A 26,126-nucleotide genomic window follows, 5' to 3' on the forward strand; every position below is an offset into this window, starting at 1 on the left:
TCATCTATATGAAGACTGAATAGTCTACTAGTTCTGTGAGACCTCTCTCAGTATTTTTGTTCACACCACTTGAGTTTCTTCTTCTTTTTTTTTTATTTATTGTGGTTTGATTTTGGCTTTGCACTTGCTGGGGAGAAGGCCTACCACTTGATCGCGGCCCACAGCCTTTTATGCTTCAGAGATTTTCTTTTTGTCTTTTCTCTCTCTCTCTTTTTTTTTTTTTTTGGTCAGTCATGGGGCTTGAATTCAGGGCCTGGGCACTATCCCTGAACTCTTCAGCTCAAGGCTAGTGCTCTACCAGTTTGAGCCACAGCACCACTTCCATTTTTCTGGTGGATAATTGGAGGTGAGAGTCTCACGGGGACTTTCCTGCCCCGGCTGGCTTTGAATCTTGATCCTCAGATCTCAGCCTCCTTTGTAGCTAGGATTACAGGCATAAGCCACCAGCACCTGGCTCAGAAATTTACTTTTTGAAGCTGTGTTCAGCAGTCAAACTTCTAGAATAAGCAATTGCAACCTGACAACATTTTATAAACTAAATAAATGATAAAAACAAATGTCCTGCAGTCTTCTTGAGTAGGTAGTACTATTGATGAAAGTGCTAATGGAAACTGAAAACTACATAAAATACTCATATCTGTTTTTGTCCTTCAATATCTGTGCAAGAAAAATCGGGATACAATCCTACACCTGGCAGTAGGACACCAAGAAGACTACTTCTTTATAGTTTGCTTTAGTTCTAAATTTGACCATTGTGAGACCAACTAAGCTTTAGAGTTACTGAAAGGCAGAAATAAAGTCTTTTTTTTTTTTTTTTTTGGCCAGTCCTGGGGCTTGGACTCAGGGCCTGAGCACTGTCCCTGGCTTCCTTTTTGCTCAAGGCTAGCATTCTGCCACTTGAGCCACAGTGCCTCTTCTGGCTGTTTTCTAGATATGTGGTGCTGGGGAATTGAACCCAGGGCTTCATGTATACGAGGCAAGCTCTCTTGCCACTAGGCCATATTCCCAGCCCAGAAATAAAGTCTTTAGATAACAGTTTTTCCCCAAGCAAGCGCAGTGCTCTGCCCCCATTCCCTCCCCCCCCCCCCAATAGTGTCTGTGTCAGCCAGTCTTCTTGCCTGTACTTCTGATGTAGCTAGGACTATAGTACACAATACCATGCTTCGCATTTTATTGTTTGAGATAGGGTTTCTCAATTTTTCATTCAGGCTAGCTTCAAACTGTGATTCTCTCAATCTCAGCCTCCCAAGTATATAAGATTATAGTCATGAGTCTTCAGTCCTGGTTTGTCCATACCATTTTTACGGCAGTAATTTGTTTTTATCCTGGGAATGTACATCAGACTGTGAATGGGGTCTTTATTCAAATGTCTTATCTATGAAGTTTCTAATCACAGAGAAAGTTGAAGTTTTGGTGGTGACATGCTAGCCATTTTAGTTAATCACTGTTAAATGTTAAGTTTAGCTAATCCCATTCAATTCATGTAGAGGGATATGAACAGAACTATGGATATTTTTAGATTTTCTTCCTGTTCTTTTGTTTTGTTTTGAGGTACTGGGGATTGAAATCTTGCACCTGCTCAGTGGGCACTGTACCCCTTGAAACATACTCCTAGCTCTTTTTACTTTAGTTATTTTTCTGAAAGAGTCTCTCATTTTTTCTTTAACTTGTCTAGACCAAAATTCTCCTTTATGCTTTCCATATACCTGAGGGGTGTGCACCATCAGGCTTTATTGTTGATGTTGCTGTTGAGATGGGGTCTGGCTACCACTTACTCTAGAGTGGCTTGCAACTATGGTCTAGATACTATGGTCTCTGAGATACTTACTACATCCTTCTAATGACATCTCTGCTACTACTACAGTGACAGTTGCTGTGTAATACATAGAGTCTTATTGTTTATTAAATATAACTTATTTTCGAGCCTGCTGACCTCAATAGATTTTATCATCTTATTCAAATGATATTTGAAATTAACAAAATAATTTTATTTCTTCTAGACTCATCTTATTAGTGCTGCACTGAAGACCAATAATTTTCAGCCTGCTAGCCTGCCCCTCTCCAGAGCAATGGAAAAGCATTCTGACATTCCAGAACACCCTCATCTTGGCAGCAGCAGCCTATCTTCACATAAGACCTTTGCTTCCAAACAAGGTAGAAATATTTACTTCCTCTTGAGAAAAAAATGTCAACTAGGAATGCCCTTCATGCTGTATATGCTGAGTACTTACTAAAGATTGGAAATTTATTTATAGAAGTCTTTGTTTTATAAAATCAAATCTTTTTTAAAGTTGTTTGGAACTTGTTTATATTATGGATCACATCCAAATTTATGGTTGTAATTAATAGCTAGGATTGCAAACATGAACCACTGGTACTCAGCTTCTATTTATTTATTTAAAAGGAGGGTGTTTTTTGTTGTTTTTTTTTGCCAGTACGAGGGCTTGAACTCAGGGCCTGAGCACTGTCCCTGGCTTCTTTTTGTTTAAGGCTAGCACTCTACCACTTAAGCCACAGCGCCACTTCTTGCTTTTTCTATATATCTAGTGTTGAGGATTAGAACCCATGGCTTCATGTATGTGATGCAAGAATTTTATTACCAGAACATATTCCCAGCCAGAAGGATGAGTTTATTTTGCCTCATTATTTTAGAAGTATCAGACTGTTATGGTGGGGAGGGCATGATGTAGCAGGAAGTAAAGAAAAGGCCAGCTTGAGTTTTAAAGGGGAAATGTTGTTGTATGTATTTTTATACCGAATCAATTTTGTCATTTGTATTAGTAGCATATGTAAAGAAAACTATATATATTAAAAGTTAAACAAATTACTAGGCCATATTGGACCTACACTTTAATCCTAGCTAATTGGGAGATTGGGAGAATTGAGGTTTGAGACCAACCAGGTCAAACATTCAGAAGACCCTGTCTCATCTAATAAAAAGCTTTGTGCAGTGGTGTGTACCTGTCATCCCTGTTATATAGTAGGTACAAATAGAAAGATCATGGTACAGGCAACTTGGGCAAAAAAGTGAGAATTTATTTAAAAAAACAATTTTTTTTTTTTTGGCAAGTCCTAGGGCTTGAACTCAGTGCCTGAGCACTGTCCCTGGCTTCTTTTTTCTCAAGGCTAGCACTCTGCCACTTGAGCCACAGCGACACTTCTGGCCATTTTCTATATGTGTGCTGAGGAATTGAACCCAGGACTTCATGTATACAAGGCAAGCACTCTTGCCACTAAGCCATATTCCCAGCCCCAAGAGTTTAATTTTTAAAAATCATGAAGGCAGGGCTGGGAATGTGGCTTAGTGGTAGAGTGCTTGCCTAGCATGCATGAAGCCCTGGATTCAATTCCTCAGTACTATGTAAACAGAAAAAGCCAGAAGTGATGCTATTGTTCAAGTGGTAGAGTGCTAGTCTTGAGCAAAAGGAAGCCAGGGACAGTGCCCAGGCCCTGAATTCAAGCCCCAGGACTGGCAAAAAAAAAAAAAAAATCATGAAGGTAGAAAGGGCTGGAGGCATTGTTCTAGTAGTAGAATGCCTGCTCAAGGTTCACATCCCAGGACTTACAAAAGAAAAAAAAGAAAAATATCAGCAAATGAGCTTCTACTTTTTTATACTTTTTCTTGAGTAAAGCTTTTATATAATCACACATACAGCTTTATACTTTATTAGTATCTCAAAGTATTCTCTATGTTATATGTAGTTATTTTTTAAGTGTAAATTGGTTTTGGTGCTATAGGACCTTGTCTATACATACTAGTCAAGTAATTTACCTATGAGCCACACCCCTATTCTATAATTTTAACTCTTTTTTTTTTTTTTTGGCCAGTCCTGGGGCTTGGACCTCAGGGGCTGAGCACTGTCCCTGGCTTCCTTTTGCTCAAGGCTAGCACTCTGCCACTTGAGCCACAGCGCCACTTCTGGCCATTTTCTGTATATGTGGTGCTGGGGAATCGAACTCAGGGCTTAATGTATACAAGGAAAGCACTCTTGCCACTAGGCCATATCCCCAGCCCCCTAATTTTAACTCTTAATGACTAAAAGAGGGATCTGTTGAATAATTATTCCATAATTTATGTGACCAGTTTCTTCTTGGATAGTTAAGCAGTTTTAGAGTTTTTTTCTTTCTAAGTAAATTCTCAAGAGTGATTGATTACTAAATTAAAATGTATTACCAAATGGTTTTCCATTTTTCATTGACATCAAAAATGTCTAGGTAGGGCTGGGGATATGGTCTAGTGGCAAGCGTGCTTGCGTTGTATACTTGAAGCCCTGGCTTCAATTCCGAGCACCACATACAGAAAATAGCCAGAAGAGACGCTATGGCTCAAGTGGCAGAGTGCTAACTTCGAGCAAAAAGAAGCCAGAGATAGTGCTTAGGCCCTGAGTCCAAGGCCCAGGACTGGTTCCCACCCCCTCCCTCCCCCCCCAAAAAAAAGTCTCGCTAGGCCATTTTCACCACAGTTGTTTTTATTATTATTATTATTGTACTGGTGTTTGAACTCAGGTCTTATTTTTTGCTCAGTTTTTTTGTTCCTGTGGTGTTTTACCCTTTGAGTCTTCAGCCTGACATTTAAAAAAATTATTTATTTATTTATCTATTCATTTATTTGCCAGTCCTGGGGATTGAACCCTAGGCCTGAGCGCTGTCCCTGAGCTTCTTTTTTGCTCAGGGCTGGCACTCTATCACTTGGGCCATAGCACTACTTCTGGCTTTTTCTGTTTATGTGGTGTTGAGGAATGGAATCCTGGGCTTCATGCATGCTAGGCAAGCACTCTATCACTAAGCCACATTTCTAGCCCTAGCCTAGCTTTTAAAAAAATTTACTTCATTATTATTATAGAGATGATATACAGAGAAATTACAATTACATGAGTCAAATAATAAGTACATTTCCTTTTTTACATTTTTTCCTGTTCCTTCATTCTCTCCCAGTCCCTCCCCCTCATCTGTACTCATGAGTTGTATAGTTCATTTTCATCAATGTCCAGTGAGCTCCACTGCTACACTTTTTCACCCTTTTTCCCTAAGTTCTGTGCCCTGTCCCTGAAGATATACATGTAAATACACCATCATACATAAGGTAAAGTAGATAGAATCATCAAAAACAAACAAACAAAAAACACCCGAAGTCTCTTATTTCCATATCTTGGAGTTCATTTCAGTATGTATATTACTTTATATAAATATAAAGAGGCACTTAGGTATTGCCCTTTTGTAAGAGGTAGACTCTTTTGGTCTTACTGTGTGTATCTAGAATCCTATATAATTTGTCATATCCCAGTCCATTTTAGGTCTAATTGAGCCTGGCTTTTTACTAGTTATTTTGAAGATGGAGTTTCTGGACTCTTCTACCCAGGCTGGCCTTAAGCTTCATTCCCGTGTATCTCTACAATTATAGATGTGAACCACCAGAGCCTGGCTGGTTTTAATTTTAATGGTAAAAGAATAATATGTTATAATTTAAAACTTAAGGGAGGAAGGGGGAATGAGGGAGGAGTTAACAAACAGTACAAGAAATGTACCCAAAGCCTAACATATAAAATTGTAACCTCTCTGTACATCACTTTAACAATAAATAAGAAAAAAAAACTAAATAAGTCAAATGTGTTATTTTTTCATTTTATTAGCATACATTTGTTGTACTTTCTCTTGTACTCTCCCCTATTCCTCTCTTCCTTTATAAAACAATGTCAACAGATTTAATTGTTCTCCTTTTGTACCTGCATATAAACTAAATTGACCATATTTAATCTTCACTTGTTATTTTCCTTATTTTCTATTAAAGTACCTTTAAAAGAAGTTGAAGGTAAGGGCTTTGAAGAACAGAAATCTCCTTTAGAAACACCAGCACCTCGCAGGTTTGCTCCTATACCTGTATCAAGGGATGAGGAGATATCAAAGAAAGAAAATCCTATGGAAGAAAAAGAAAATACGGTAATGTCAGGTCATAGAGGTAAGAAACCAACTATGATTAGCATCCACTTTTACTATAGCCATTCAGATTGGGATGTTGTCCTGAAATTTTTCTCACTCATGATTTAGAATTTTCTATGTGCCTAGTAGTAACTAAATTGGAATCTCTTTCACACATACACATTGGCAATGCCAGTATTTGAACTCAGAACCTTGCATTTGCTTGGCATCCTTGCTCAATTGGTACTTTGTCTCTTGAGCCATTTTCCCTGCTTTTGGTAATTATTTTGGAGAAAAAGCTTGGGCTGGCCTTGAACTTAGGTCCCCCTGATGTCAGCCTCATGAAGGACTTAGATTATGGGTTTGGGCCACTAGCACCTAGCTTATTTTCTGTATTAAAGAAAAAAAGATATTTACCAGTTAAATCAGGTTTCTTTGAAGGAGTTGAAAATATGCATTTATTTATTCTATATACTGTAGGTTGTTACTTATACCTTTAATGAGCAAGTTTTGATATTATTAAGTAGTGTTTTGCTGAAGATAATACAGATCACTTTTAGAACATGTTTCCTTATATTGTTTTAGGTGTGAATTTCAATAACCACATCACATTCATCTGGAAAAAGTGCCAGTATATGTAATTTTTAAATACATGATCTGAAATAATAGTATGTTACAAAGATTTAAATGTAGCCCTTCTAGTAAGAGTATGTGAAAGTATTAAACTGCAGGCCTTTATTCTTAGAATCATCGAAACACATTTAAGCTTTACCTTAGGCAAGCTTTAAGAATTTAGAAGATAAAAATCTTTAATAAAAAACAAAATCAGGGGTTGGAGTCAAGTAGTGGAGGGTCAGCCAGTGAGTGAAAGCATCAAATCAAGAGGTCAAGTCCCAGTCTCAGATAAAATAAAAAAGGAAAACTACCAAAAACAATTGCTTTGTAGGCATATTTTTTAAAAAGACTCATAGATAGTCTAATTAATTGTTGTGAAAAAACATAGACATCTTTTTTTTTCTTGGAGTACTGCAGTTTGAGTCAGGTGTTCTGCTGTTGAGTCAGTCCTTCTTTACAGTCATTATATTTGAGAGAGGATCTAACTTCCTGCCTGAGTGAATGCCTGGGCCTTTGTCCTCTTATTTTAGGCTTCCCATTGTAGCTGGGATGACAGGCACACGCTACCCTGCCCAGCTCTTGATTGTGAAGGGGTCTCACAAGCTTATCTGCCAGAGCTAACCATAAACTGTGATCCTCTAGATCGCAGCTTCCTGAAAAGCTAGGATTACAACCACTGATGCTCAGCTGTCTCCTTTTTACAAAGATTATTGCCAAGTTTTGTGTTCATGAGATTTATCTTTATGATGGAGATAAATGTAGGCTTTTTTTACAAGTATGGTTTTATGATATATAAATACTAAAAATAAATTTGGGGGATGTATTTATAGTCTACATTTTTGTCTGAATTTGTTTTTTTTAATTAATTAAATATTGTTAAGGTGTTGTGAAAAAGGGGTACAATTACATAATAGGGCAGTGAGTACATTTCTTGTGATATCTTACACCCTCGTTTTTCTTTCCCTTCCCTAGATCAGGTAGGCATATGTACAATACCCAGTGTACCAAAACCATATACAGTAGCCACGTGGTGTACGCCAAAGGAAATTCACCTAGAACTTTAAATATCATGTCAACAATAGAGTTGGCTTATCCTTGTCTTATATGATCATATATACATAGCTGATGAGCAATTGTGATCTACTTAGAGGTCTATTTTAGACCTTTTTATGTTTAGTAGTTGTTTGGTTTTAGCTACATAATGTAAGGTCGCTGACCCAAACCTGTGGAAATACCATTTGACAAGAAGGTTTTTTGTTTCACAGACCTGGTCTCTACTGTCCCCCACCCCCACCCTAACAGTCATATATCAAGGAGACCATGCCCCTTGGTTCTCTGTGTTCTAGGCTTGTCTTGCTCAACATTATTTGTTCAAGTTCTGACCATTTCCCTGCGAATACCAATATTTTATAATTTCTAATCGCTATGTAGTATCCCATTGTGTATAGGTACCACATTTTTTGTATCAATTTATCTGTAGAGGGGCATCTGGGTTATTTCCATATTTTGGCTGTTGTGAATTGTGCAGCGATAAACATGGATGTGCAGATGTCTTTTTGATATTCCGAGACCTGTTGTTCAGGATAGATGCCTAGAAGTGGTATGTCTGGGTCATAAGGTATGTCTATGCTGAGCTTTTTGAGGAACCCCCATACTTTTCTCCAACATGGTTGTACTAATTTGCACTCCCACCAACAGTGGAGAAGGTTCCTCTTTCCCCACATCCCTTCCAGCATTTGTTGTTGCCTGAGTTCAGAGTATAGCCCATTCTAACTGGAGTGAGGTTGTTTTTATTTGCATTTCCTTTACTGCCAGGGATGTTGAACATTTCCTCATATGTTTCTTTGCCATTTTTATCTCTTCTCTTGTGAAGTCTCTCTTTAGCTCCTTTGCCCATTTAATAATTGGTTTACTGGGTTTGGAGGGGGTTAGTTTTTTGAGTTCTCTGTAGATGATGGATATTAGGCCTTTGTCTGTTTCTGTGTTGGTTGGCTGTCTTTCTAGTTTGGTGGCTATGTCTTTAGCTCTGCAGAAACTTTTTATTTTGTAGTAGTCCCATTTGTCAAGACTCTCCCCTATCTGTTGTGCCCCTGGGACTATATTCAGGAAGTTCCTTTCTGTGCCTATATAAGTTCTAGCGTCTTTTCTGCTCGGTCCTTCAGTAGTTTCAAGTATTCAGGTCTGATGTTGAGGTCCATTTTGAGTTGATCTTGGTGCATGGTGATAGGCTAGGGTCTACTTTGAGTTTTCTACATGTGGCTGCCCAGTTTTCCCAGCACCAGTAGTTGAAGATGCTATGTTTTTTCCATTGTATGTCTTTAACTCCTTTGTCGAATATCAGCTGTAAGAATGCGGCTTTATTTCTGGGTCTTCTATTCTATTCCATTGGTCTTCAGGTCTGTTTTTGTTTGTTTTGTTTTTTTGGCCAGTCCTGGGCCTTGAACTCAAGGCCTGATCACTGTCCCTGGCTTCTTTTTTGCTCAAGGCTAGCACTCTGCCACTTGAGCCATAGCGCCACTTCTGGCCATTGTTTGCGTATGTGGTGCTGGGGAATCGAACCCAGGGCCTCATGTATATGAGGCAAGCACTCTTGCCACTAGGCCATATTCCCAGCCCTTTCAGATCTGTTTTTATATCAATACCAGGCTGTTTTTGTTATGATGGCTCTCTAATAGAGCTTGAAATCTGGTATTGTGATACCTCCTGGGTTGCTTCTTTTGCCTAGAATTGGGTTGCTTTCTCTATTTCAGTGAAGAATGTAGCTGGGACCTTGATGGAGATTGCATTGAATTTGTGTAACATTTTGGGCAATATGGCCATTTTCACTATATTGATTCTGCCTACCCATGAGTATGGGAGGTCTTTCTATCTCCTGGTGTCCTCTTTGATTTCCCTTTTTAGATTTTTATAGTTCTCATTAAATAGGTCATTTACGTCTTTAGTTAGGTTAATCCCTAGGTAATTTTTTCTTTTTTTAGCCATTGTAAATGGTATTATTTCCATAATTCCCTTTTCTGCTTGTACATTGCTGGTCTACAGAAAAGCTACTGATTTTTGTGGGTTGATTTTGTATCCTGCTACTTTGCCAAAATGGTTGATTAGTTCTAGGAGTTTGGGGACTGAGTTTTTTGGGTCCTTCAGATATAAGATCATGTCATCTGCAAATAGGGATAGTTTGATTTCTTCTTTGCCAATGCGGATCCCTTTGATGCCCTCCTCTTGCCTTATTGCTATGGCTAGGGATTCCAACACTGTGTTGAATAGAAGTGGGGAGAGTGGGCATCCTTGTCTTGTTCCTGAGCTTAGGGGAAATGGTTTTAGTTTCTTCCCATTTAATATTATATTAGCAGTTGGTCTGTTGTATATGGCTTTTATTGTTTTAAAGAATGTTCCCTCTATTCCTGTTCTCTCTAGGGCTTTTAACATGTATGGGTGTTGTATTTTTGTCAAAAGCTTTTTGGGCATTGGCTGAGATGATTATGTGGTTCTTGGTCTTAGCTCTGTTGATGTGGTGAATTACATTTATTGATTTGCGGATGTTGAACAATCCTTGTGTATGTGGGATGGAGCCTGCTTGACCATGATGTATAATTTTCGTGATCAGTTTTTGGATCCTATTAGCTAATATTTTGTTGAGCAGCTTTGCATCTGTTTTCATGAGTGATATTGGTCTGTAATTCTCTTTTTTTGTGGGGTCTTTGCCTGGTTTGGGGATGAGTATAATATTAACTTCATAGAATGAGTTTGGGATTTCTCCCTCTGTTTCTATTTCCTGCAAGAGTTTGAGGAGTACTGGTATTAGCTCCTCACTGAAGGTTTTATAGAATTCATTGGTGAATCCATCTGGACCTGGGCTTTTCTTTGTTGGGAGGCTCTTGATTACCTCCTGTATCTCGCTGTAAGTTATTGGTTTATTTAGTTGATTTATTTCTTCTTGATTCAGTTTGGGCAGTTTATACTTCTCTAAGAATTGATCCATTTCTGTAAAATTATTGTTTTTTAGTGAGTAGAGGTTCTGGAAATAGTTCCTCATGATTGTTTGAATATCGTTTGTATTTGTTGTAATTATTCCGGTGGAGTCCCTGATTTTATGGATATGAGTCTCTTTTTTTTTTGTAAGTCTTGCAAGGGGTCTGTTAATTTTATTTATTTTCTGAAAGAACCAGCTTTTAGTTTTATTTGTTGAATGGTCTTTCTATTCTCAATCAGATTTATCTCTTCTTTAATCTTTGTGATCTCTCTCCTCCTTGTCGTTTTAGATTCAGTTTTTTCTTGTTTCTTCAGACGTTTTAGGTGCATCATGAGGTTATTTACCTGTTCTGATTCCATTCTTTTAATGTGTGCTCTGAGGGCAATGATCTTGCCTCTCAGCACTGCCTTACCTGTGTCCCATAGGTTTCTTTGTGATGTATTTTCATTGTCATTGTGGCTTATGAATTTGTTAATTTCGTCCTTAATTTGCTCTGTGACCCAAGTGTTAGGTAACAGTGAAGGGTTTAGCTTCCAAGTATTTTTGTAGTCTCTGTGGTATTCTTTGTTATTGAGGGTTACCTTGATTCCATTGTGATCAAATAAAATACGTGGGATAACGTCAATACTCTAGGTTTTGCTGAGGTTCTTTGTGTGGACTATGACATCATCTTACTTTGGAGTATGTGCCATGGGCTGCTGAGAAGAATGTGTATTGAGTCTCTGTAGGGTAAAAAACTCTGTACAGTTCTGTCAGATCCGTGTGGATATGGTGTTACTTAGGTCTTCGGCTCCCTTGCTAATCTCTGTGTGTTGGATCCATCTCTTGGAGAGAGTGGAGTATTAAAGTCTCCCACTATGATTGTATTTGGGTCTATCTTGTTCTGTAGTTCTGAAAGAGTTTGTTTGACATATTTAGGGCCTCTTTTGTTCGGTGGGTATAAATATATCACCGTGATATCTTGATTCTGGATTTTTCCTTGTATTAAAATGTAGTGCCCTTCTTTATCTTTTAGAACTGATTTTAATGAGATGTCTAGCTTGTCTGAAATCAGGATGGCTACCCCTGCCGTTTTGGTAGGTCCATTTGCTTGGAAGATCTTCTCCATCCTTTCATCGGAGCCTGTTTTTGTCCCTTACTGTAAGATAGGTCTCTTGAAGACAACAGATAGCAATTTTTTGTTATGGATCCACTCTGTCAGTCTGCTCCTCTTTATCGGAGAATTTATACCATTTATATTCAAAGAGATCATGGATAAGTGTGGGCTTTTTCCCTTCCATTTTCCTGTGATGCTGTGTTTCCTCTCCCTTATTTCTTGTCTTTATTGAGCTGCTCTTCCTGTTGGGCTCTGGCTATTGTAGTTTCTTTCTGTTTCTGTGTGGGGGTCCTGTACGTTTTCTTTTGGGTGGGGTTCCCGTCTTAGAATTTGCTGTAAGGCTGGTTTTTTATTCACACAATACTTTAGTTCCTCTTTGCTATGGAAAAATCTGGTTTTTCCCTCAAAGGTCAATTCTAATTTTGCTGGGTATCTAATTGTGGGTTGGGAGTTGTTGGCCTGGAGGACTTGGATTGTGTTTTTCCAGGCTCTTCGTGCGTTGTAAGTTTGTGTGGAGAGGTCTGCCGTGATTCTGATATTATTTCCATTGTAATGTAGTTCTTTCTTCATTTTGGCTGCGTTCAAAATTTGCTCCTTATTCTTGAGATCTGAGGTCTTGATCATTATGTGCCTAGGGGAGGATTTTCTAGGGTCTCGTCTTCCAGGTGACCAATATGCTTCTGTTACTTGGGTGAGGTTTTCCCTTATGAGATTGGGGATGTTCTCTGTAATAATTCTGTTGAATATGAATTCTATTGAATATGTGTTATACGCATCTGGAGTTTTTGCACTTTCAGGGGTCTGTAGGTGGCGGCCTTGGATTGGCTTTGTGCTGGTTCCGGCTGGTCCGTCAGCGGGGACTTGTTTGTATCCTGGCTCCGGGTTTGAGTTCAGCTGTTGAACCTTACTGTCCTATGGGTGAGCATCACCGTCTCGGTTGTTGCTGAGGCGGTTCTCCTCACTGCAGTTAGGGGTAGGTAGGTTCTGTGTCTTTCTCTCCATGACTGTGCTCTGCCGCTGTATTGTGCTAACCCTTGTGGACCCCTGTTGGGGGGTTCGCGGGTCGCTGATTCAGCGTGGCGTGGAGGCTTTTCTCTTCTTTGATTCTTTCCCCACTAGTTGCTGTGGGTCAAGAGAGCTCACCTCTCAGATTGAGTATTGCCACTGAGGGGTGGCTCGCCCACCTGTGCGGAGTGTTCCTGTGAGAGCAGGTGTTGCTGTTGAAGGGTGGCCCACTCACTTGTGGGGAGTGCGCCTATCAGAGCGAGCATTGCTGCTGGGGGGGCCGCCCACCTGTGAGGAGTGCGCCTATCAGAATGGGCGTTGCTAATGAGTTGCTTGCCCCCTTGTGCGCTCCCGTGGGGGCGGGGGATGCGAGACCCTCTTGCTGGAGGGTTAGCATGCTGACCCACTCTGGCCCTCTGGGGGGCATGTGCGTGTGAGCTCTTGTGCTTCTTTTGGGGGGCGCGCTGCCCGGGATTGTTGGAGAATGCTTGTGCCCTCTCACGAATCTACTGTGGGGGCCGTATGTGTGATACCCAGCAGGTTCAAGTGTCTGGGCGTGGGTTGGTGCCCACGTATTCTCTATGCTTCCGCTGTGAAAGAGGGGCGTGTGCTCGGGCCCAGGTGTCCCTGCTGGGCTGGTGTTGCACACCAGCAAGCCTGTGACTGTTGTTCAAAAAGTCTGCACAGACCAGGGCACCTCAGGTGGCGTTCAAATATCTACCATTCCCGGGTCCCTGCTGGGGGGCTGGTGTGGACAGATTCAAGCTCCCCAGCTGGGGTTTTGGGGAATGCTGGCTTAAGATGTCTCCCGGGCACTTTGTTCCACGCTGCTTTGCCTCTGCTAGCTCCTGTGTCCTCCCAGGAGCTGTAGGGTCCTAGAGCTGCCTGAAATGGGGCTCTTATGTTCCCTTGGGGCAGGGAGGAGGAGGGAGGGAGCTCTAGCTTCTTTATCTTTTTGTGATGAGCTCTACATCAGGTTTTGGGTCTCTGCCAGATCTGATCTCCCTTTGGGGCAGGGGGAGCAATGGGGAACTTACTGGTCCTGGATTGTGTGTGTGTCCTGTGCTGCTGTGAGCTTTTCCGGGCTGGGGTGTGGTGTTCCATCGTTTGGCTGCTGCGGTCTTGGCTCTCCCTGTCCGCAGTGCCCAGTTCCCCTGCTGTTGTTGTCTGGTCCCGGCTGTTCGGTCCCGGCCCTTGGGTCCCACGCTGCAGTCTGTCTCGGTCCAGTCTGCGCACAGTCTGGGGCCCATGGAGTTCCTGCTGTCTGGTCTCTGCACTTGCTTTGGGACTTTTCTGCTGTTGCTTCTGTGGTCGCTGACAGCCTGCGACCCTGTGCCGGCGCCACTCTCCCAGCCTAGCCCTGATTGGGCCAGAGTGGGGTGGGTACCCCAGAGATTTTCCGGCTCCGTGCAGGTTATAGCCTTTTCTTTGTTTGTTTTGTTTTGTTTTGTTTTGTTTCCTGTGCTTCTCTATTTGTTCTGGTTGTTGGGTTTGCTGGTCTTTTGATGGGGCATTGAGTGTTGGAGTTCCTAGCTCACTATTTGGTTGGAGCGAGTTGTGGTGCCTCCCTGTTGTGATGGCGCCATCTTCTCCTCCCCCCTGAATCTGTTTTCAGATGCTATAATTGAATCCCATAGGCTGCCTACTTTCTAAGGAAAGTTCATTTAGCTCATGATTGTCGAAGTGCGATAGCATGGTGATGATATCTAACCCCCTTCCTGCTGGGTCATGGCGTGATGTAGGTACTTATGTGGGGAGAAAGCAAGCCAGCCAGAGACAGCTTGGTTTTATAAGCAGATCACTCCTTGATAGCCCATTAATCCATGGCTGGATTAGCTTCATTACCTTGTCACCTCCTGAAAGTCCCATCTTCCATACTGCTAACAGGTGACTGAGAATTAAATTCTAACACATGAAGTGTCGGAAACACAAACAATAGCAGTTGTCTTGTGAGTTGAAGAGATGATCATCTTAAAAAAAAATTAGTCCAGAGTATAAATAAATGTAAGATGTTAAATGAAGGCAGTAAATGCTATGTTTTTTGTTGCAGGACATGGAAGATTATTAGAACAAATATTGAATAATAATGATTTTTGGACAAGAAAAAGTGAGTCAACAGAAAAGTCTTCATTAAGTAGGTCAAATTTGGGATGGAATCCTGAAAAAAGAGACAGGTAAAAACAGGTGATTAAAATGAAGCCTAAACTAGAAAGAGTTTTGTTTAAATTTCTTTCATTTTTCACTTTTTTTCTTATTTTGGAGGTGGGGGGTGAGGTGTATGCGTTGTATTTGCTAAGACAGAGCTCTTCCATTAAGACCACATTCCCAACCGTTTGTGCTTTAGATATTTTTCACATAAGGTTTCTTGCTTTTTTTTTTTTTGGCTTGGGCTGGCTTGATCATCTTACTTATACCTCTTGCGTAACTAGGATTACAGGCATAAAGCACCACTGCTTTTTACCCAGGCTGACTTTAAACTGCTATCCTTTTGTTCTCTGCTTCTAAATAGCTGAAATTAAGACATGAGCTACTTAATACCCTGGCCCTTGGCTCACATTTCTAAGATTTCTTTAGGAGTTTAATTATATTATTGCTTAAAAAAAATCCTTATTTATTTAGAGTTTTTGATATTAATATATCTTTTCCTTTTTTATTTGAACTGGTTTCTTTAACAATAGCATCGTGCCATCTTTAATATCTAAGATTTCTCAAGAAGTTTCTATTGACTGTGCTTTATTTGTTTTGTATTGTCTTTTGATATTCCTTTGTGTGTATCATTGTTAAAAACTGAATATTTTAAACAGTATGAAGAGGGTACACTAGAAGTCAGATTCTTTCACCTATCAGAGGTTGTTGTTTGCTGATTACTACTGTTTTTCTGGCTGCTGGTTTAGTAGTTTCCTGGACCAGTTCTGTAAAACCTGGTTGTCACATGTGCTTACTGAAGTCTGTTACTTTGTTAGCTTAGTCTGCTGTGATTGGAGATTTTCTTACCTTGAACTAAGTGCCCTTTGCCTGTGGATTTGTGTGTGTTTGGGGAGGGTGGAAACCAGGGCTGTTTATATTGGGTCAGTTTGTACATTTGTACCACCCTTCATTTCTTTCTTGGACAGAGCCTGGAGGTCAGCAGATCTCACTGATTTAGACTTCTCTAAGGATGCACGTAGTCCTGTGCATGACCTGCTGGATTGCTAGGAACATGGTGTAATTTACCAGTTTTTTAAAATCTATTGGCCATAATCTTCTTTGCCTCAACTGGCATCACTAACTCAGGTGGCTGAAAGGATAAACAACTGCCGGTGTTTGAAATCTGTTAGATTCCTTACTGAGCTCACTGACCCAATTTTAGTAGGATACATTTAGTAATATTACACTCAAAAATATTTCAACAACTCATGTAATAAATTGTTGCTTGGGTTTTCAACAACTTTGGAATTTTTTTCCTACCTTTCTATAGTGTTGAAACTCTACCTTCTCAAAGATTTTCCTCCTGTGAAGAGCTAGGAATAGCTAAAGTGACTACGCAGAAGTATAATGATGTTTTTCATAATCTTGGCCAAAAAAAGAAAGAAACAAACGGCAAATTCCAGGTAAAGTGGGAATGGAATTAAAATGGATGGTTAGTAAGATAAAAATAATGAAGGAATAAGAAGTTTTCAGGTCAGAAAAGATATGGAAAAGATATGTCAGCCAAGTCTAAAAAATTTTTAGACAGAAAAATTTTAGAACCCTTAACCAAATTATTTCTATTCACCTACCACCCCTCCTTAATTAGGACTGAAGCACATGGCCATCTCTGGTTTTCCATATTCTAACAAGAGAGAAGCAGAAAGTGAGCTGTGAATGGCCCCTGTTGAGCCAGTCCATATGTTTGCCACACCTACATAGAGCCAACTTGCTCTTACTTTGTTTTAGCATCGTTCAAAATAGAGATTTTATTGTGACTTGACTGCCTAGCAGCCTGTGATCCATTGCTGTAGATTTCCTACCTTTGTTGTACTTAACACTCAAATTAATACTCGAATTGGGAGAGAAATAATTGTCAAAAATTAAACAAATGTAGTCTTTGGAATTATATTGGCATAACAAAAAGATTAGATTAACTTTCTTTATTACTCCAACCATGGTAATAGGCCTTACTTAAATTAAAATAATCAATATGAGTTTAATAGCCTTTTTTTTCTTTTACCATTTTTTTCTTTCAAGCCAAAAGAATCTCCAATTCCACTGAGATTAGCTGATCTTCCACACAATTCTGTTAAGCTTCAAACAACCAATGCAACAAGATCTATATTGAAAGATGCTGAGAAGATTTTGAGAGGAGTACAAAACAATAAGAAAGTACTCGAAGAAAATTTGGAAGCTATTATTCGTGCAAAGGATGGAGCTGCTATGTATTCATTTATCAATTCTTTATCCACCAACAGGTAGGACACCATTGGTGGCATCCCAAGGGTAGATATGAAGCTACTAGTTCTACTTCCTTAGTTTTTTCCTGAGCACTTCACTTTGCTTACTGTTTTAATATTCAGAAAAAGTTATTGCCTTGGAAGATGTGGACTGTGGTAGTTGGAAATTGGATACATATATGATATTTTTTCCATTACTTTTTGTTTTTCTTATTGTGGCATGTCTGTAGTTCTTTTTAAGTTTTCCTTCAAATATTTGATGAAAACTAATACCACTGGGTTTATTTTTTTTTCGTTTTGTTTTGTTTTGTTTTGTTTTTTGTCAGTCCTGGGGCTTGAACTCAGGACCTGAGCACTGCCCCTGGCTTCTTTTTGTTCAAGGCTAGCACTCTACCACTTGAGCCACAGCGCCACTTCTGGCCTTTTCTGTGTATGTGGTGCTGAGGACTCGAACCCAGGGCTTCATGTCTGGTAGGCAAGCACTCTACCACTAAGCCACGTTCCCAGCCCTTTTTTTCATTTTAAGATGAAGCATATTGGCCTACACAGTTGGTTTAAAACACATAAGATATATGTAATCCAGGTCCTGTTCTCAGGGAATTAAAACTAATTTAAGAAAAGCCCTTTTTCTCTTTTGTAGAGAGATGTCAGAGAAAGTTAGGATCAAAAAGAAAGTAGATGAATGGATTAAAACCATTTCTGCAGAAATTCAGGTATGTCTTGGAAAAACCTAGAAATGAAGTGAATTCTCAGAATGTAACAGTGATTTCAATTTCTAAGTCTTGTATTTGTTCTCTAAATATTTCTTCCATTAAATCTATATAGTATATTCTTCATTTCATTATCACTCTGTAATGAGTATAACACTATTTAATAATAAAGTCATGTCAATGGTTCTTACCTGGCTGACTAAATTATGAGTAATTTGAAAGAAAACTTATTAAAGCATTTACCTATGTTTCAAGATAGTAGATATAGAAAGATTGGTTTGCTGAAGTAAACATACCAAAATTACTTAGGAAAACAACAACATTCCATTTCCAAGGTTCAGAAGACAGTTTCAGATGGAAAACACCTTCTCCCACATCCATGAAGGATATGGCATATCTTTACCCCTCAGCATTGCAAGAGTTTGGGAGTTATGTATTAGGGGATCAATTATATGAAGTTTTTAGTTTTATTATTTTGGAGGAGCAGAATTAGAGCAGCACATCCTTTTATCTTGAAGTGCTGGGTGTTTCCCCTGATTTAGCATATGGTGGCACACAATGGTAGCAAGGGGAAGTGACAGTTTGCTTCCCAGCAGTAAACAAGTGAATATATAGTGATAAAGAATTTATATTAGCCATGATAAGATTCCACCTGAATAGAAGCTGACCTATGAGCCAGAAGTTGACCTATGAGTCAGGTTCTGGCCTCAGTTGTCAACTAGCAATATGTTCTGTATTGATGAATTCTGTATAATAATAGGTTCAAATAATTAATTCAGATAATTGTTTTAATATTAACTATTTGCTTTTTTAAACCATTTTTATTTTAGTTTTCTGAAGTTACTAAATTAATGTGGTTTAAATACTAAGTATAAAAAGTTCATGATGAAGAGTTACTCTCATATTCCTGTTTTTCACATACTATTTCCATTTCCTCCTGTTCTGTAAAAACACTAGTCTTTTCAGTATTGGATTTAGTTTGAGTTTTTGTGTTTTTCTGTGTTTTTGAGACAGTCTTTCTGTGAAACCCCTGCCTTAGCCATCCAATACTGGATTTGCCTGGCTTCTCGTTTGTTCTTCCAAAGAAAAATATCTTTTATTTTAAAATATTTTAGAATGCTAAAGTGTATTTATAACAGCAAAAATAAATTTTAATACTTTTTTTTTGCCAGTCCTGGGCCTTGGACTTAGGGCCTGAGCACTGTCCCTGGCCTCTTTTTGCTCAAGGCTAGCACTCGGCCACTTGAGCCACAGCACCACTTCTGGCTGTTTTCTGTATATGTGGTGCTGGGGAATCGAACCTAGGGCTTCATGTATTCAAGGCAAGCACTCTTGCCACTAGGCCATATCCCTAGCCCCCCCCCCCTTTTTTTTTTTTTTTGGCCAGTCCTGGGGCTTGGACTCAGGGCCTGAGCCCTGTCCCTGGCTTCTTTTTGCTCAAGGCTAGCACTCTGCCACTTGAGCCACAGCGCCACTTCTGGCCGTTTTCTGTATATGTGGTGCTGAGGAATCAAACCCAGGGCTTCATGTATAGGAGGCAAGCACTCTAGCCACTAGGCCATATCCCCAGCCCAAATTTTAATACTTTTTACTATGGAATTATTTTTATTTGGATAGATCTAAAATAATTTTCTGATGATAGTGGGATTTGAACTCAGTACCTCATACTGACTAGGATAGTGTTTTACCACATGAGCCATGCTTCAGCCCTGCTTTTTTTCTGGTTATTTTGGAGATGAAGTCTCTCTACCTGGGCTGGCCTTAAATCGAGATCATCTAGATCTCAGTTTCGTGGTACTTAGGATTACCATTATGAGCCACTAGCACTGACATAGTAATTTTAATTTTGTTTACCTTAGGATGAACTCTCAAGAAAAGATTGTGAACAAAAGAAGTTTGATCAGAAGAATCAAAAGATCAAGACTACTCAGTATGCGAACAAAGATATTAAAATGAACATACAAGACAGAACTTTGAGCAAATCTGTAATTCCACGAAAGCACTCTCAAAAACAAGTAGATGAGTATTTTAGAAGCCCACCTATGAGGAACATGCCTGCTTCAAGCTTACTGAAAGAGAGAAAAGAAGTAAGATACTTTGTTTTCTGACATACTGTATTATAAACAGTCACTCCCTTTTAGATACAAATGATAATGAATATGAAGGTATTTTTAAAACATAAGGGACTATACAAATGTAAATTATTTACGCCACTGGTATTTAAGGCTTTGGATACATAATGTGGCTAGCACTGTAGCAAACTGAATTTCTTTCCTTTTGAGATCTCATGTTTCTTCTTAAGACAGATTCTCACTGTGTTGCTCAGGCTAGCCCCAAATTTCTGGGCTCAAGCTAGGATTTCAGGCTCCACACTAGTACTCCCAGCTTTAGATTTCATAGTTAGCATCACAGTGTTGTAACTGGTATAACTAGAATGTAAGTATATATCTGGAGATATCCAGGTACTTTGTTATCTAGGTAATCAAGATTAATGGTATGTTTCACAAATGTGCATATAGCATTATATTACAAATATGTGCTAATTAAAATTTTTTAGGGAAAATATGGTTCATATTTATGTGTATGTGTTTGCTTATATTTAAGAAACTTCTATTTAGTGCCTAGTAAATGCAACACACAGTATTAGATACTTGGGAACATTTACAAAATGTTACTGTAAATGTGATGTATAGAGGGTTACAGTTATATAAGTAATGAGTACATTCTTTTTTTTTTTTTTTTGCCAGTCCTGGGGCTTAAACTCAGGGCCTAGGCACTGTCTCTGAGCTTCTTTTGCTCTACCACTTGAGCCACAGCACCACTTCTGGCTTTTTTTGTATATGTAGTACTGAGGAATTGAACCCAGAGCCTCATGCATGCTAGGAGAGCCCTGTACCACTAAGCCATATTCCCAGCCCTTACATATCTTTTTGAACAGTGTTACTCATTCCCTCATATTCTCCCACTTCCCCCTACATTCCCCTTCCTCCATGTTGTAAAGTTCCTTTCCAACATAGTGTCTAGTGAGTATCACTGTTGAATTAGCTCATCCTTGTCCCACTATTTCTGTGATTTCCCTTCCCCAGATTGGATAAATTTATATATAAGACAAACAATACAAAGACAGAAATAAAAAAAACCCAACATTGACAACATGGAATAAACCAAAGGGAAAAACAAAGAAAGAAAGGAGACAGAAATAACTGTAATCAGTACAATTTAAAGAACCTCTTGTTTCCATTTCTTGGAGTTCATTTTGATAGGCATTATTTTATGTAGTCATATGCACATATTATGATCCTCTCCTAAGAATATCTTCCTTTGTTCTCACTGTGTGATGTTAAGAGTGGTGTTTAATTCATGTCCAAGTGTAATTATTTGTCTTTACTATCCACTGAGTTAGATTGACAGACATATTTTAGTTATTTCAAGTGAGAAAAACCATGCAGCTTAGGTTTCTTTAGGTCTGGCTTACTTAGCTTACTATAATTTTTTTCTGTCTTTCCCTTTTCTTATGAATGGAGCAATGTTATTCTTTCTGATGGGAGCAGAGAATTCCATTGTGTATATATATCACATTTTCTTGATCCATTCATCTACTGAGGGGCATCTGGGTTGGTTCTATATTTCAGCTATGGTAAATAATGCTGCAGTGAACATGGTTGTGCTGGTGGCATTAGTGCAGGCTGCTTTGTGGTCATTTGGGTAAATGCCCAGAAGAGGGATTGCTGAGTCTTAGGGAAGGTCTATGTTTAGTTTTTTGAGGAACCTCCATACTGCTTTCTGGAGTGGTTGAACAGGTTTACATTCCCATCAACAGTATAATAGCATTCCCTTTTGGCCACATCCCTGCTAGCACCTGTTATTATTAGTTTTCTTGATAATGGCCATTCTAACTGGGGTGATGTAGAATCTCAATGTTGTTTTGATTTGCATTTCTTTCATGGGCTCCTTGGCACAGGTCGAAACTTCCTAAGTAAAGATCCAGAAACACAACAAATCAAAGAAAGGCTGGACAAATGGAATTGCATTAAACTGAAGAGTTTCTGCATGGCAAAGGACATAGCTAGCAGGATAAGTAGAAATCCCACAAAACAGGAGAAGATCTTTACACCAGACAAGGGCCTCGTATATAAAATATACTTAGAGCTCAAAAAATTAAACCCACCAAAACAAATCCTCAAAGAAACAACAACCCCATCAATAAGTGGGCTAAAGATTTAAAGAGAGACTTTTCCAAAGAAGAAATAAGAATGGCCAGTAGATGCATGAAAAGATGAACATTTTTATTAGCATATATTGTATGGGTTTTATTATGATATTTTCTTACGTATATGTCATGTGATCAAATTCACCCCAGTTACTCCCAGTTATTCCCAGTTATCCCCTTTTTAAAACAATTTAAAAAGGTCTCATTATTTTTGCATGCATCATTTTTGAGCAGATTAGAGCATCTAATTGAATTCTTAGCACTTACTTAATGCTACTCTTCTGTGTCATTCAGGTTATGGTTGAAAGTGGCAGCAGGAATTCATAAAATAGTTAAGATGTCAATGGCCTTTTTTTTTTTTTAGCTGTACTGAGGTTTGAACTCAGGGCTTGCACATGCTAAACAGGCACTGCACCACTTGAGTCACTCTATCAAACCCTTTTTGTGTTGGTTATTTACTAGTTCCAACCAGCAGATTCTGGGGTGAAAGATGAAGAAATGTCCACATAATGATAGCTCATATTTAATAATTTTAATGTTTTTATTGTTATTGTGAAAGTGATGCACAGAGAGGCTACAATTACATAAGTCAGGTTAAAGAGTACATTTCTTTTGGGACCATCTCACCCTTCTCTGCTCTTTCCCAGTTTATCCCTCCCATCATGGCCAACAAAGTCATATAGATCATTTTAATAATTTTAATATTTAATAAGTAATAATCCAATACCATCATGAGATGAGGAATGAGTTAACCAGGCAAGCATGGTTATGCCCAAGAGGTGATCCTAATCTTCACTTTTTTTTTTTTTTTTTTTTTTACCAGTTCTGGTGCTTCAGACTCAGGGCCTAAGCACTGTCCCTGGCTTCTTTTTGCTCAAGAATAGCACTCTAGCTTTTAAGCCACAGCGCCACTTCTGGCTTTTTCTATATATGTGTGGTGCTGGGGAATTGAACCCAGGGCTTCATGTATGCGAGGCAAGCACTCTACCAGTAGGCCATGTTCCCAGCCCTAATCTTCACTTTTTTTTTTTTTTTGCCAGTCCTGGGGCTTGGACTCAGGGCCTGAGCACTGTCCCTGGCTTCTTTTTGCTCAAGGCTAGCACTCTGTCACTTGAGCCACAGCGCCACTTCTGGCCATTTTCTGTATATGTGGTGCTGGGGAATCGAACCTAGGGCCTCATGTATATGAGGCAGGCACTCTTGCCACTAGGCCATATCCCCAGCCCCCCTAATCTTCACTTTTATAGATTCAGATTGGCGCCCTGGCATTCTTAAGGAAATTAAGGGGAGATAAACAAAAGTGCACTTTCCAATAGGTAGGTAAGAAGAAATCCACAAGTACTTAGGTAAACAGTTTCTGTAACAGACCTAGGATGCCAGGAATCACAGAGGGACTCTGTCTCTTGACAAGATTACTGAAGAAGATCAAACACGAAAACACACAACTAGGATTTTCCACTGGTACTCAAATCTCCTGTGCCAGTCACAATCCCCATAGGGTTCGAAGGTTCCCACAATTATTTTTAATGTAGGGTTTCACTTTTTGCCCAGACTGGTCTGGGCTGTGATCCTTCTGTGCTTCCTTGTGTCATTGAGGATGACAGGTGGGCACCACCACACCCAACCATTGGTTGAGATGGAGTCTCATGAACTTCTTTTTGCCTGGAATGAACTCAGACTATAATGATTCAGTCTCTTGTATCCCAAGTAGCTATGATTACAGTTTAAATGCATTTTTTTTATTGTTCTTACGTTTTGTTGTTATTTTTTGTAATCTAGGATGTAAACTTAGAACCTTGTGCTTAAATGAATCATGCTTACAACCCTTTTTGCTTTGGGTTATTGTTTAGATAGGGTCTCATTTTCTGGTCTGGCCTTCCTGGGACCTTGATATTCCTACCTATGTCTCCCATGTAACTAGGATTATAGACATTTACCTCCATGCCCACATAATTTTGTTGAAATGGCTTCTCACTAACTTTTTGCCCTGGTTGGCCTCGAGCAACAGTCCCCCTTTTTTCTACCTCCCTCCTAGCTGAGTTTCTTATACTTAATGATAAATATATAACACCTGTCTAAACATTATTATAAAAACTTTCATATGTCTTAGGTAGATGATTTTTTTTTTTTTTTTGCCAGTCCTGGGGCTTGGCCTCAGGGCCCGAGCACTATCCCTGGCTTCTTTTTGCTCAAAGCTAGCACTCTGCCACTTAAGCCACAGCTCCACTTCTGGCTGTTTTCTGTATATGTGGTGCTGGGGAATTGAACCCAGGGCTTCATGTATACGAGGCAAGTACTCTTGCCACTAGGCCATATCCCCAGCCCCAGGTAGATGATTTTTATACGTGAATACTTTTGTTGTTGTTGTTGGCCAGTCCTGGGGCTTGGACTCAGAGCCTGAGCACTGTTCCTGGCTTCCTTTTTGCTCCAGGCTAACACTCTACCACTTGAGCCACAGCTCCACTTCCAGCCTTTTCTGTTTCTGTGATACTGGGGAATTGAACCCAGGGCTTTACACATGCAAGGCGAGCACTCTTATCGCTATGCCATATTCCTAACCCTATACTTGAATACTTTTTAAACTCAGGATTGGAAAGTCTAGCCAGAATTTAAGGGGTCTAACATAATCATTTTTATTATAATACTTAAAGTGGCCAAATGAGACATTAGAAAACTACATGTCTTGTTTGATGTCTGTTTTCAGAGCGAGTTTTGTTTTATATTCATAGGAGCTTTTGAAATCAACCACAGTTCTACAAGATGAGGATTACATGTTACAAATATATGGAAAGCCAATTTATCAGGGGCATCGCAGCACTCTTAAAAAAGGACCTTATCTCAGATTTAATTCTCCATCTCCTAGGTCCAAACCACAGAGACCAAAAGTAATAGAACGAGTCAAAGGTAAGAATAAGAATCCTCATCTTTTGTCGCATTTTATCTCCAGTTTAAAATCCTATTTCTTTTTGTTTGCACTTTATTTCTTTTTTTTTTTTTTTTGGCCAGTCCTGGGCCTTGGACTCCGGGCCTGAGCACTGTCCCTGGCTTCTTCCTGCTCAAGGCTAGCACTCCGCCACTTGAGCCACAGCGCCGCTTCTGGCTGTTTTCTGTATATGTGGTGCTGGGGAATCGAACCTAGGGCCTCGTGTATCCGAGGCAGGCACTCTTGCCACTAGGCTATATCCTCAGCCCTGCACTTTATTTCTTAAGCATATATTTAAGCTTATATAATGCTTAGGAACTGAAAAATAGTTCCTTCTGTGATAGGAGGAAATAAATCAGAGTTTAGAGATCCACATATACTGTTTATTATTAGAAAGTATTTATGAGCACTTTTGCAGTTTTGTTATTAAAAGGCCTTAGCAAAGGTGAAATTTTTTGTTGCTTTTGTGCACAAATAAATATAGTTTGATTTCAAACCCTAGTACCAACACAAAAAATTTTTATTTGGATATTAATTACGAAAATGGAACAGTAAAAGCTGTTGGATGTGATTTTGGGGGGAAAGGTGAGAAAAAGACAGTGATAGAAGGATTGAGATCAGTTGGAATACAGTGTAAATGTGGAGATGTAACAATGAAATTCTCCCTTATATAACTATATAAGTTAAATAAAATAATTTTGGGTATAAAATTTTATTTAGTTATAAAATTTTATGCTCATCATTTATTTACTGTTTATAGCTGTTTCAATGGCATATCAGTAGAATTGAGTAGTTGTAACAGACCACATTTCTAACAAGAAATACATACTATCTGGCCATTTAAGAACAGACCTCTGGTCTGTATGCCACTTTTCCTTTTAAGAACCTGTCATCTTATTCAGTTGAATGATTTAATTTCTGTGACGATGCTTGGCTGTATTTCTGTGCTGATGACTGTATCATAGATATTCAAATAATATTTGATTAATAAATGTTATTCAGCAATAATATGTAAATAATAAAATATATGTTACCAATGATTATTTCAGGTACTAAAGTCAAGTCAATAAGGACACAAACTGACTTTTATACAACGAAACCCATGAAGGTGAGCTCTAAAGTAAACTATCTCAAACCTACACTACCTCATGGCGATCAGCAGTATTTGTTCAGCCCAAGCAGAGAAAGGCCTCCTGTTTCAGGTACCCTGGAAGGCCATCTGATTCCTATGGCAGTTCTTCTAGGTAAGAAACAACAAAATGTGTGAAGTGA

The 26,126-nt window shown here is 39.2% G+C and overlaps 1 protein-coding gene across 5 annotated transcripts in view; it reads left to right on the forward strand.

Annotated features, from left to right (window-relative positions):
* The window catches only part of Kiaa0586 (KIAA0586 ortholog), a 107,234-nt gene that overhangs the window by 23,771 nt on the left and 57,337 nt on the right, over positions 1–26,126 (forward strand). For all 5 annotated transcript variants that reach the window (XM_048361856.1, XM_048361858.1, XM_048361855.1 and 2 more), the window contains exons 7-15: positions 2,001–2,154; positions 5,789–5,956; positions 14,653–14,776; positions 16,060–16,192; positions 16,809–17,029; positions 17,652–17,724; positions 19,581–19,808; positions 24,661–24,835; positions 25,904–26,098. In XM_048361856.1, the coding sequence (XP_048217813.1) occupies positions 2,001–2,154; positions 5,789–5,956; positions 14,653–14,776; positions 16,060–16,192; positions 16,809–17,029; positions 17,652–17,724; positions 19,581–19,808; positions 24,661–24,835; positions 25,904–26,098 (1,471 nt within the window). The remainder of the gene's footprint in view (positions 1–2,000; positions 2,155–5,788; positions 5,957–14,652; positions 14,777–16,059; positions 16,193–16,808; positions 17,030–17,651; positions 17,725–19,580; positions 19,809–24,660; positions 24,836–25,903; positions 26,099–26,126) is intronic.

Source organism: Perognathus longimembris, chromosome 14 (genome assembly GCF_023159225.1).
Source record: "Perognathus longimembris pacificus isolate PPM17 chromosome 14, ASM2315922v1, whole genome shotgun sequence".
Taxonomy (NCBI): Eukaryota; Metazoa; Chordata; class Mammalia; order Rodentia; family Heteromyidae; genus Perognathus; species Perognathus longimembris.